Consider the following 14,126-nt stretch of genomic DNA (forward strand, 5'->3'; position numbering starts at 1 on the left):
TAGGCCTGAGACCCACTTGGTATGTCAAGACTGGTTATACTGGGAGTGAACTGGACTGTTTTACATTCTGAAGGTCATAATTAAGACCACAAGGAGCAGATTTGTTTTCTGTATGCTGGGGTTTGAATTCAGGGCCTTGGCTATATTAATTCTACTCTTTACCATGGAACTCAAGCGTCTGTAGTGGTTAGATTTTTTTTTTACTTTTTTTGACAGTATTACTTGCTATTATTTGTTTACTTAAATATACATTATCATAACTGGCAGTTTTATGAATCTGGTTTAAGTAAATTATTTGCAAAGCTCTACTAGCAGTTTAATGAGTCCCATCTTTGGGGGTTTCATGTAATTGACATATCTCAATCTATACAGGACCTCTTTCAGTCTTGGACATGTCCCATCATGTATCCATCATTCCTACTCCATTATCAGAAAGCTTTCTTGGTACAACAGAGATAGTGTCAACACAGTTCTTCAGTAGCTCCTTCTTCATGCCATATAACTTATTAAAGCCAATGGAATACTTGTATTTTGAACCATGGAGAAAGTGCTGCTATTCCCTCATTCCAAACTACTTTTCCTTTTGGCCTCTTGATAAGTTTTTTTAATATAACAATAATATGTGTAATTGTTACTTGTATAGCCACCCTTCTCTTCTGTGTCTCCTCTTCTCTCATCTTCTCCATTACTAGCTCTACTAAGTAGTATATCTTTTTTCTTTGTGTAGGGTTCTGCATTAATAAGTATCAACCATTAGGAGCTGAGGGAAACATTAAAATGCACTAGGCAAATCTCAGTAGGCATTTGCTTCTGCTCTCTTAAGGAACTGTGCACCCTTTATTTCTTCATTCCACATGAAAAATTAAGGTGGCTTTTCACTTGGGGCTTTGAGCCCCCCATTAGCGGTTCTCTTGTAGTTTGTGGTTTTAGTGAGGGATAGGGAGGGGATGTGGAAGTAGTGTCAAAGTAAGGGGAGTGGTAGGGGTTATAGGGGTTTCAAAGAGGTGCAAGCTCTAGGCATAAAATTACTATAATTTATTTTCAAAATTCTAAATCTGTTTTCTTTATGTAAAAAACTGCAGTTAGTGAACTGACACTGTTAAATAAGTTGAAGTGTACAAATGTATACATGAAATACAAGCCCTCCAGCTGCCTAATCACAGACATAAAATAATTCTCTTGCTTTTAATGGAGTTTTTATCTTTGATTAATGAAATGTATAACAGCGTCGAAACTTTAGTGAAGTTTGATACTTTGTCCTTTTAGTTAGTACAAAGAAATCAGGAATAATGGTATAGTTTCTTAGGAAAATGATTAAGTTCATGAATTTTTTATTTTTAAGTCTCTTTTGTTGAGAGCAAGTATATTTTTCAGCTACCTTTTTCCTTTTCTACTGCCTTTATGCTACTTTCCTTGAAATGAAAGGCAAGCATCAAGTGTTGGTTTTATCCTGTGGCTTCACTTTGGAAATTCTCTATTTTTATTTCTCTCCCATCAAGATGCTTCCTGTCTGGTGGCATGCTGCATGACCAGGTGTTCTATATAAGAAAGCCATTTTAATGGAAAAAAGGAGAAAGAGATAGTCTATTAAATGAGTGAGTGGATAAGCCTGTTGAATTGAAAGAGAACGATTTATTCTCTCTAATAACTAATAGTTCTTATTATCCCCCTATAAAATGTATGTCATTTTTTTCAGAAACCTATGCAAGATTATTGCTATTGAGCATAAAGAAAATAAAATTTTACTCTTTTTCATCTGTGAATAGAAAAAATATATAGTATTACTCTTCTTATACAATAACCCTATGGGAAACATGGTCACTAAAACTTGGAACTCTTAGCTTTTGTTCTCCAGATTGTAGGTTTTTCTTTCTCTCTAGCTCTAATGAAAGGTCTCTATATTCTGTGGATGAAATACTCACTGTGTGCTTAAACATCCAAATAGTCTTCTGTTCTTAGCAAACCAGACTAGTGAGAAGGATAATGGAAAGTTCATCCTAGAATTTTATGTTTCTGTAAATTTTATTTTGTGCATAATAGTACTTAGAATTAATTTTTTCCTCCAATGAGCAATGAGTTTTACAACAGCTATAAAGTACATTTTTTATATTCAGTGCTAGAAATTAAGGATTGTTTTTCTGGGCGTTTTTCTTATGGGTCCTGAGAAATTACTGATATTTGAAGAATGTGAATCGAGAATTTATATTCTGAAAATATTGATTTCAGACAAGGCAGAATGAACATAATCTCTTGTGTTCGTGAGTTAAATTTGGAAGCATAAGTTCTCTTTTGTAAAATGCTATTAGCTGGACATAATGGAGCATGCCTGCAAATCCTAGCACGGGGAAAGAAGGAACAGAAGAATTGCTGGGTTTTCTGGGCCATTCTGGGTTCCATAGCAAGATCTGGTCTCAAAAAATAAAATAAAACCGTGCATGCCACTCATATTACAGAAGTTAGTTTTTGTGAATTGACAAAGCCTAGTTATTTTCTACAAATAAATGAAATAGTAGGTAAGCAATATTTGGGAATGCTTTTGGCACTCTAGAGGTGATAGATATATCTGCAAAAATAGCATGGAGGGGATAGAATGAAGTGCATTGCTTGAGAGTAAAACAATGGTGCAACTATCAGTTGCCTCGAGTATTAGTTTGTCAAAGGATTTGTCTTTTTTCATGTTTAAACTCTTACAAGAGTATTATATGTGGCCATCATTTTAAGCTTTACATTTTCTATCATATAGTTAATAATAAAATTTAAAAGCTAATGTCAAATGCATGGTAGTGCATTAAGGGAAACCTTGACAGCTGGTAAGATCCTTTTTTTACATACTGCGGTTCTGTCCCAAGTTCATTATCCAATAACTCCTGTTCTCTGTCTAATCTGCTTTTGTAATCATTGAACAAATTAATGTTAGGCCTGTTGTGCCCAGCATCATATCCTTTGTGAAGGATACAAAGGTGAGGTAGAGCTATGCATTCTTTTAATTGAGTTCAGGCCAAGTGATTAGATGATTTCACTGTTGTAAGGATATCTAATATACATCACAGCCTGTTTCCAAAAGATGTAGAATAAAAGGTTATCAAAATTATGCAAAGCAAAGAGCACACCTACCTGGTGTCTTCATGAAAGAATTTATGAATGTTGAAATATTTAGGGCATTATGAAAATGGGTTGTGTGCCAGTTTCTCCATAGGAATTACCCATGATGTCTCAGCTACTACCTCTATTCTCTGAGCACTTGGAGGGAATTGATGTAGTATCTCTATAAGGGTATCAGTTGCACAGCTTGTACATCCATGCTGTTTCCTCTCTCTAACTTGTATACTGTATGCTATATAATGTAAACAGTGAAGCTTCCAAGAACTTTGAACCAGGCCAGAACAGTTCAGGAAATCACTGGAGTAGGTTGACACTTAGAAATTCTGAAGAAAAATGAAGATCTATCAAATTGTTTACATTAGACCTATCTTTTTAAAAAGATAATAAAATTTAGCGTACCCCAGATGACTTAAAACTGTGTTGCTTGGGCTGGGTGTGATCCATACTTTTGTAATCCTACCACTCTGGAAGCTAAGGCAGGAGAATCATAAGTTTAAAGCCAGCCTGGATTATATGTAATAAGACCCTCTCTTGGTTACTTTTCTATTGCTGTGATAAGACACCATGACCAAAGCAACTTATAAAAGAAAGAGTTTAATTGGGCCTCAGTTTGAAAAGATTAGAATCTATAATGGCAGAGCAGAGGCATGGTGGCAGGCATCTGGAGCAGAAGCTGAGTTCTCACATCTTGATCTACAAGCAGAAGGCAGAGAACATATTGAGAATGGTACAAATCTTTTGAATCCTCAAGGCTAAACCTCCCTATCCTTTCCAAATAGTTTCACCAACTGGGGCCAAGTATTCCAACATATGAGCCTGTAAGGGCCATTCTTACTCAAACCTACATGGATTTCCTTTTTTAAGAAAACAAAACAAACAAAAAATATGGTTGTGGTTATAACTCTATGGTAGAATATTTGGCTATCATTTAAGAGGTTATAGATTTGCTCTCAGCACTATAAAAAAGTTGCTAATAGAAAAATAGATAAAACATAGCAAACAAGAGAACTGAATTAATCATACTAAGGTACCTAAACTGTATTAAATATATATGAATAAATAAGACAGCAAAGGGTAAAGTAGTAGATTGTTAGTTCCTCTTATCTGCCAAATGTTGAAGCTTATTTTATTGTTAAAAATAATACAGTTTGTACAAAATCAGAAAGAGAAAGAAGTTAAACAATTAATAGCTTATTAAAATGAAGTTATTAAAATAGAAGCCTTGAATTCTGCCTGTTTCCCTTTACCCCATATATTAATGTATTTGTTTGTGAAGTGGTAATCAATCATTAGTCTGTTATTTAATTTGTGATATTTTATTTTTTAAATTCTATTTAGCACAAAGTCTTCTATCTATTTTCATGCTTAAATTAAAGAATAAAGATACTTGTAAAGGTTTTTCTGAACTAGTTTATGGATTGAGCATCCTTAATCTGAAATGTTTCACAATCAGAAGCCTTTTGGCACTAACTGGCGTGATGATACCTAACCACATACTTTGAATAATTTATTTTTTTTTTTGTGTGTGTGTGGTTTTTCGAGACAGGGTTTCTCTGTGGTTTTGGAGCCTGTCCTGGAACTAGCTCTTGTAGACCAGGCTAGTCTCGAATTCACAGAGATCCGCCTGCCTCTGCCTCCCGAGTGCTAGGATTAAAGGCTTGCGCCACCACCGCCCGGCTACTTTGAATAATTTAGTAGTTCCTTAACTGCTCTTTTTCTTCAATTTTACAGAAAAACTGACTTATAGGATGGAAAATACCACAACTACTCTCATATGACAGGTCATGTACTCATGTGATAGTCAAATTCAGGTACATTGAAAGTATTACATAGAATTATTAGGTTCAGATGGGTATACAAGGATCATATGGAAAGTAAAAGAATTTTGTGTTTATACTGTGGCTGGTTCTATCCCTAAGAAATCTTGTTATGTATATGCAAATATGTTAAAATTTTAGATCTGTACTCTGAACCACTTCTGGTCCCAAGTGTTTCAGATAAGGCATATTCAACCTGTGCACATTTCATTAATTTAAAATTCATACTCAGGTGTAGCATCAAGACATTAAAAACATTTTGAGTTGAAGTCATGAATGTTGCCCATTAGGAATTTGTTGCTGTTGAGATTTTGGGAGCTATCTTTTCCAAAACAGTATTTAAATAAGCCAAAAGTTTATCTGTTATTTCTTTTACAATTAAAATCGATTTTATTTTATGTGTGTTGTGTGTGGACGTGCATGCATGTGCATGAATGCTGCCTGCAGAAGACTGAAAAGGGTGTCAGATCTCTAGAACTGGAGCTATAGATGGTTGTAATCCATCATGTGAGTGCTGTGAATGGAAATCTTTTGAGATAATGCTATTGAGCTCTAAAGAACTCTAGTTTGTTTGGTTTTTGTTGTTTTGTCTTGTTTTTCAAGACAGGCTTTCTCTGTATAACGGCCCTGGCTGTCCTGGAACTAGCTCTTGGTTATGGAGAAGCTATTTTTGGTGTTAGAAGCTAGTTGTCTGAAGTTTGTTCAGTCAATTGTTTATTTTTAAATTGGCCTCATGGTATTTTAAAACTTCTGAGGAAATTTAATATGTATTGTAATAGAACTATATAAGTAAGCCTTGAAGTAGTCATCACTCACCTTCATGGCCTGTCAATTCTGGCTGGCTAGTCTTATTCTTCTTTTTTACCTCCTTGAATTACCGCGATGTGAATCCTATTATTTCATCTATAAGTGCTTTTTTTTGCATTTACAGATGACATCAGTTTCCCTTTCAGCATAACCACAGTTTTATCATCTCATTACGCGCGCACGCACACACACACACACACACACACAGAACCCACAATTCATTTACTTCATTACCCATTTTCCTGATCATATTGTGAATGTGCTTTGTTTTCTAAAGCTCAGTATTTGAATTGGAAACCAGTCTAGGTCTGTGTGATAGTTAAATTTCTTTTTTATCATTGTTTTATCATCACTATTTATGAAAGAAGCTGAAGATTTTGTACTGTTAAATATTTTTGGCTCTTGCATTTGCTCATTGCATTGATGTGGTATCGTTAAACATATTCCTCTATCCTATATATATCCTGTAAATTGTTACTTGCAGTAAAAACTTAGCCACATTTATATTTACTTCAATTTGTTTTATGTTTTGCTAATAGTATTTTCCAGATGTTGTTTTATACATTTTTCTAGAAGTACTTTGAATCTAGTCATGACTTCAAGACAAGCTATAAGGTCTATCATAAGAAATATTTAGTATTTACCTTTCTCATCTCCTAAGTGAAAATAGAGAAAAAAAAGGAACTGAGCTGCTTGTTGAATTTTCATATCAACACACAGCTGTGTAGTCTGAACTGCGTCCATGAAACAATCTATTACTCTTCTGTACCCCAAAGATGGTCTTCCACCACCAGAAAATTGGTATTATGGCTTCTAACACGGAAGAATTTTTCTTATTTGGGGGACATTGTATGAATTGTGGCTTTATTCTTTCTGTCTGACTACTTCCACTGTATTGTGTTTTTGAGACTCATCTGTGTAATTGTACTTTGGTTATTTTTACATAGTGTTTCATTGTATGACTATGCCTACACCACACTGTATTAATACATCCTGTGTGTATGTTTATGGGTTGTTCCACCTTTGGCAATTATGTATAGCACTATTTGAAGAATTCTTGCACATCTCTTCTGTTAAATATAGTCATTTATTTCTGTTGGGTGTGTACTTAGTTCTACTGCTAGGCCATTGTATACATGTTAGTTCAGTTTCATGGTTGCTTCAAATTGTCTAAAGTGAATTTAACACAATGCAAACTGTATTTGAATGTTTTGTGTACTTACCAATATTTGGTGTTTTCTTTCTTCTTCATTTTATGTAGTGTCAAACCTTCCATTGTGGCTTTACTTCACATTTGATGATTGATGAGCCTTTCTCCAAGTTTCTTGGTCAGCTAAATATCTCCCCTGTTGAATTGTATTTTTCTCATTGATTTTCAGGCATTTCTTACATGTTCTAAATATGATCCCCTTGGAAACATACTGTGAATATCTCCCAGACCACATGTTTTTTTTTTTTAATAAATAAAATTTACTTTTTTTTTTTTGGTTTTTTGTGACAGGGTTCACTCTATAGACCAAGCTGGCCTCGAACTCACAGAGATCCACTTGCCCCTGCCTTCTGAGTGCTGGGACTAAAGGTGTGCACTGCCACAACCTGTCTCAGGACTTATATATTTTATCATGAAAGGATATAAAGTCTTAAGATTGCCCACAAATCAGTTTTAGAACATTTCCATCACGGCAGATTACTTCATTCTTTCTGCCCTTTCCTAGTCAACCCTTACACAACAGCCACACTCATCTGATTTCTGTCACCATATGTATGTTTTCCTAGTCTATAATTGTATATAAATGGTTTTCTACAGTATGTACTTGCTTGATATGTTCAATTGTTTTGACTTCATGTAATATTTTTTCACTCTATCATGTTGCTTGTATTTGTATCTATTTTTTTCATTGCTGAGTAGTATTGCTGGTAGGTCATTCTACTGTTAACATCCATTAAGCTAGTTTTCATCTAGGACTATTATAAATAAAACTGGGTATTTTTTATACACAGCTGTTTATGGAGAGAGCATTGATCCTTTAAGTTTCCACAAATTTTCCTTAATACTAAATTTGCATTTTATATATTGTTTTCTAGCAAATCCAGATATGTAAGCCTGTATTCACACAAAGGAAAAATGAATTACTTCTTAAGATAAATTTTCATTAAAGAATGGCAATAAGTCCATTAATTGGCTTCCCTAGTATTTCAACTGATTCTTATTACAAACAACTGTTTGTGGATAACAGTTACTTCCTTTTCTCACTTGAATTTCATCTGTATAGATTTTCCCTTTTCCACTTGCATGAATGTATGGAAGAAACTGGCTTTGCTGCAGTTTTTCAGTTGTATTGACACCTTGTATTTTTGGAAGAAAAGAGAAATAAACAAATATGTCGTGATGCTTCTCAGATAAACATATGCCTTCAATTATGAACACATTACATATTTGAGAAGGGACATAAATTAACAGTCCAAGAATAGGAGTATTCTGCAGTGCTTAAAATTGAAAGTAGTAGAAAAAATAATTCTGTGTCAAATGTTACATTGTATGATTAAGACTGGTGATATTAAGTAAAAACTGTACTGCTAAAACTCACCCACCCCAGTGCCTGTGATGCTACTTTCTATAAATATGCCTTTGAAACAGAGCTTTGATCCTGTTGCCAAAATAATGTGAGATCCTAGAAATTTTCTAATTATAAATGACAGTATTTTAATTTCATTCTACTACCTCTTCTGTCCCTCCCATCTCAGCACAAGTGACTTGATCACTACAAGTTGCAGGAGTGAATTAAAGCACACATCACATCATCTCTGGTTATTGTGGGGGAAATCACAGCTGTTCTTCTGCCAGATAACTGCTTTTCCAAAACCCACTCAGGTTACTGCTTTCTTTATTTTCTGTGTGACCCAATGATTCAAGTCAACTAAAAGCAGTTTAGTAGAAGTGGAAGTTTCCTTTCTCAAACAGGGCTTTAAGTTTGTTTCTCTAAATCAATTGTTCAGAGAAAGCTATCGGTGGAAGAGGTAAGGAATTTGGAATTCAGTTTTACATCTCTTGCTGAGCTTTCCTATGGTTACACACTGTGAGTAGTTTAATATTAATTACAGAACATATATGCAGGCAGGGCAAGTGTGATGGTAAAGATTGTGCTTTAACGCCATTTCTGACAGGTTTTAATTTTGGGTTGTCACAAAGGGAATTTTATGCTGCAGGTCTATTTTGCCGTCTTAAAATTCAAAATCTCTACCTCTAGGTGGCAGCACCAGATACTTTTTTTTCCTGTTTGAGGCCAGCCTTAATAAGTTCTGGTATAAGCAGTAAAACTTTCAAGTTGACTAAAACTTGGAAATATTCCATGAGAATTTGGTTAAATTACTTTGTGTGTTGAATAAGTTTGGGACTTGCTGCACCTTGGGTTTTTAAAGTCTTCTAAAAGGATTTTTGATCCTTTTTCTTTTTTAGAACATGGTATATATGTCTACTTTAAAAATGTAAGCCCCCTTCAGTTTGCCTGTTATATGCATAATTCTTCAAAGAAAACCACTTGGTTAATGATGTTGTTGTATTGAAGTGGCATGTACAAGCCTGTTGTATGCTTAATACTTTAAAGTTAATTGCACTCTATTTTCCTTTTTTGTTTTTAAAAATTAACAAGAATCATAGTTAAGTGAATACAAGATTAAAGCTTCTTCGACTGAAAGAGTTCAGCTTGAGGATAAATCTGAAGTAATTAACTAGGCTAGATGGCCTAGTTACTGCTATGGGAAGATAATAGTCATTTGTGGAAGTCAACATTTAGAGTAGATATTGCATAAGATTTGATTTTTTTTCTTGCTGTCAGACATGTGTTGGGTGTTCCTTTGTAAGTACCAAGATAGACCATATCCATTTTTGGTTAACCCCTTGGGCAGGTGGGCTGGCTGGCTATCTACCAGTTTGCTCCTCCATGTACTCAGGTGTGCCAAGTGAAAGAGGACTGATAGAGGAGGCCTAGGGAAGAGCCCCTAGTTAATTATGTATATATACAATCCAACATGATTTTGTTCCTTTGTTTTGGGAGCATTTAAGGATCTTGCCTTTTAGAAAACACCTGTCTTCCACCCCTCCTTTAAAGTTAAAATTGTCATTGGAAATTGATTAATCATTATACAGTCAGAAAAGTTAAAGCTGCTTTCTCATAACTACAGATTAATCAACACATTCTGTGAATATCCTCTTGTATTCACAACTAGAGATTAATAAAAGGTACATTTATCTGTTACTATAGAAAACAAGTGATCTCACTTCTCAGTGTGGTTTATCATATTCAATTCCTCTGCCCTCTTTAAATATGAGGACATGTATTGTCCATATTTTACTTATCTATTGTTTTTCTAGGAGGCAGATCATTTGTAAACTAAAAATGATAGTCTTAACATGGGGCAGGTGCCATTATCACAGTAACATATCACTTATTCTATGTATTCTGAAAAAAATATTTAATTTTCTTATATGTTGTCATATTAGGAAATACTTTTAATTTTTATGAAGCATAGTTATTAATTTCATGTGTAGCGTGAATATGTGTTTCATGTGAGTACAGTATGCATTAAATGGTGTCCATTTGCTATTTTGTGTTGTATTCAAGTGCAATTTTTTTTAAGTGTTTAACATGTAGTAAGCACCATTAAACTGGGCTTTTCTTTTATTATCTCATTTCAAGTTCAAAACTATATGGCTGGTGACACTTCCATTTTGTGGGTGAGAAAACTGAGACTCCACATCTCAATCATCTGTTCTTTGATTGCTACCCTGCTACTCTGAAAGCGTTTTTCTCAAGAAGTTTATAATTACTATGTGTCACTTGATGACTGACCAAAGAGAATATAGGAGTTTGAATTTTAAATATAAATCCAAGTAGTAAAATTTGACAGGGTTTGAACAGGGGAAAATTAAATTAGTAAAAATGTTTTGTTTCTTTAAATAGTTTGTGGCAACAAAATCATATAAACCATGCATAGATTTATTGTTTCAAATGAAATATAGAAATTACATGTAGTTTCAAAACTATTGTGGGTGTGTGGACCTATGGACTATGTAGATCCATCCCTTTGTACATGTTTTAAGTGTATGAATTGCAAACATAGAAAAATAGACGTTGCACTTTCTCCAGATGCTGCTACTGAATTATAACCACTGACTTAGGCTGCAGCATACATGCTGTTAACTATTGAGAGAAGATGAAATCTACCACTGCAGTGAAATCAGTGTTTACAATTGTGTCTGCATTTGAAAGAGTGAACCTGTATTCTTTTATGGGAATTTTGTTTTGTTTTTCTTTTTAATGGTTGCACTTTGAGTATTTTTTTAATAACAGTAAATAAATTATTTGAGTTTTTAAGTGTAACTTAAAAAAATCTGTGAAATGCTTTGGAACCTGTATGTCCAGTGACTTGTTTCTACATTGTAGTTTTAGAGTTATTTTTTGATTCATAATCTTTTATAAAAACTATTTGTCCTATAATCTTGAGTTCAATTGGTTTTACGTGTGTGTGTGTGTGTGTATGAACTTTAAAACTATTCTTTTGTGAGAATTTACTTTGGGGTTATAATTCTTTGAATGACTACTTCTATTTTTTTTTTGCTTGGTAGGACTTGACTCCACTCAGTTTAGAGTTCATCAGTATCACAAAGATGAGGAGAATGATGCTCTACTTGGTGGACCAGCACAACTGACTGATGAAGAGAAATACAAGGACTGTGAAAAATTCAAATGCCTTTGTCCTACATGTGGAACTGAGAATATTTATGATAATGTCTTTGAAGGCTCGGTTAGTTATTCCTTTTTGTTTCTGTCTTTCATTTTGGTTGGAAACTAGTTCAGAGTGCCCTCCCCCTACACTTCATGGTATATAAAGGTAACCTAGATGTTGCATTTTTGTCTTTAAACAATTTTTGCTACATGACTTTTGCTTTTATAACTTCATTTCTGCTGAGACATGCTTAATTGAGTATGCTTTAATTGTTTTTGCCTTTCTAGAGTGCTTGACCTTAGTTTTAAAATGGAATCTCTTAAAAATTCTAATTATCTCAAAATATTTTTATTGGAACTCCTTAATTAGTAACCTGTATTCCCTGTTCCCAACCCCCACTTATTTAGATAAAGCAATAATTGCCTTTATCTTAAGTTAACAAGAATTAGGCATTTTGGGAAGGTTTTGTTTGTCTTTACATGTTCCTCTTACCTTGTTTTTTTCCCAAAGGTACTCTTATTATCTTTTCTGTGGTCTTTCCATATCAGACATTAAAAAAAAATCACAAGGAGACATTCTTGTCAAGAAGTACTGCCAAAAAATGTATCATTGACCTTGGATCGGAACTTGAAACTCAGCCAATTCATTTCATTTTACTGCAGTGTTATAAGTGTGCTAGCCATTGGCAAATGAGTAGGCAGCAGAACTCTGAAACCTTGAAACTGAAAGAAAATACATCTTTTATCTAAATTAAAAGTAATTATTTTAAGTTAATTTGGACAAACAGCAGATGTTTTGCATTTTTTTGAATCAAAACAAAGCAGCTTTTGGAAGCAAGTGCAAGGAAGAGGCAGACACATATCAGCAATACTTGCTAAATCCTTGAGTTTTGCTTCATTACAGCTGTAAATAAGATAGTTAATTGCATGGAGGCTTGACGACTTGCAGATGGGCTAACTGTGGAAGAGCCGATGTCAAGCTCGGAAATCTCTTCCACCTGGAATTGCTTAGCTTGTCGGGGTAGGGTTATTCACCAGATTGGAGCAGGAAACCAACCAAGATGTTTAAGAAAACAAATGCTCCAGAAACCCCAACAGTTTTCCTATATCTTATTTTTGTTTTGTCTTTGTTTAAAACAAATTACAACACAATAAAATGTTTCTCCAACTGTTAATAGTTACTCGTTCAAATTTATATTCTTATTGAAACCTTCTTTCCCAAAATATATTTCAATTCTTTTCAAGCACAGAAACTTTAGATTTTCCAATCTGGTGATAAATTAGTTTGCTTTATTTAGTGCGCTAATTTTAAATTTTACATTTTTCTGCCTAAAATTCACTTGGTGCAGTAACAGCAAACTAATATCATGTAACCGCTTTTGCTTTGTCTTCAAGTTTGGAATGAATGAGTGCAAGTTAAGTTTTGATCAGTGTCTCTAGAATAATGTTTATTTTTGGTAACATGATTTCTCTGGTATTTTCGGTGGGGAAGTTGCCTTATCCATAACACCTGTCTTGCATGGAATGTAAAATAGTGAGTTTATGGTTTTCCCTTTGACTTTGTACTCCATTGTGATAACAAGAATTTATGCCATGTACTTCTAAAGGGGATCTTAAGCCATAAGTAGTGGATAAAGTATGGTTCAAAACTCACCTGTAATAGTATTGTACACCATGAAAACAAATGAAAGTTTTAAGCATAAATACTTTCTGATAATAATCTTTTGTACACTTGTTTGTCCTGTTTTCTATAGGGAATTGATATGGAGCCCAGCTTGTATCGTTGCAGTAATATTGATTGTAAGGCTTCACCACTCACCTTCATGGTACAGCTGAGCAACAAACTGATCATGGACATTAGACATTGCATCAAAAAGTACTATGATGTAAGTATCTGTAATAAGACTTTACATATTTAATTTGGAGAAATATAATAATTGTTTTATAGTTTTTGATATAAGTGTAAAACCTTTGGGGGAAATTCGTAGTAAAATACTTTGAATAAAATGTGACAGGCTGTAATTTAAAGTTTGTTTACATTTTCTTATTTATATGTGGATGGGTGGGTGATGGTGGTGCAGGATGGTGCCTGTATGGTGAACATGAGGGAGTTAATTCTCTCTTTCTATCAAGTTGGTTCAAAGGGATCAGACTCAGTTCATCAGGCTTGGTGGCAAGACCTTTACCACCTAAGCCATGTCAACTTCCCAAAGTATGAAATTTTAGTCTGGTAATGTGACAAATAATTTGATTTTTCTCATATCTCATTACTGAAGAGTATTTTAAAGATTTAAAGTTTAATTTCAAGAAAAGTGAAACTATATTTGGAAATTTTATTTTTATTTGTTATTGCCTAGGTAACTAAATTGAATGATCACTCAGAACTTTGGCTAGAGTAGGAAAAATAGCAATGTTGCCTGTCTCCAGTAAGTAGAGTCATGGTACTATGGGTAATGATTTTACTGGATTGATCACTGCCCAGTACTTTGTGTTCACACATGACAATCTAAGCCAATCTCTTGATTAGTTTTCTGAAGAAATGAAAAGAAACATTTTTTAAATTGAAGTGCAATTTGAGATTTCAAAGAGAATATCTCATTTTTTTATATGTACAGAAAAAATCCCAGAAGAGTAAGTAAGCTTTCTTTGCTTTAAAATCGAGCTTTTGTTTTGT

The 14,126-nt window shown here is 34.0% G+C and overlaps 1 protein-coding gene across 2 annotated transcripts in view; it reads left to right on the plus strand.

Moving 5' to 3' along the window:
• The window catches only part of Pola1 (DNA polymerase alpha 1, catalytic subunit), a 321,162-nt gene that overhangs the window by 148,301 nt on the left and 158,735 nt on the right, over positions 1-14,126 (plus strand). For both annotated transcript variants that reach the window (XM_075958886.1, XM_075958887.1), the window contains exons 33-34: positions 11,353-11,531; positions 13,207-13,338. In XM_075958886.1, coding sequence (XP_075815001.1) covers positions 11,353-11,531; positions 13,207-13,338 — 311 coding nt within the window. The remainder of the gene's footprint in view (positions 1-11,352; positions 11,532-13,206; positions 13,339-14,126) is intronic.

This window comes from Microtus pennsylvanicus, chromosome X (genome assembly GCF_037038515.1).
Source record: "Microtus pennsylvanicus isolate mMicPen1 chromosome X, mMicPen1.hap1, whole genome shotgun sequence".
Classification (NCBI taxonomy): domain Eukaryota; kingdom Metazoa; phylum Chordata; class Mammalia; order Rodentia; family Cricetidae; genus Microtus; species Microtus pennsylvanicus.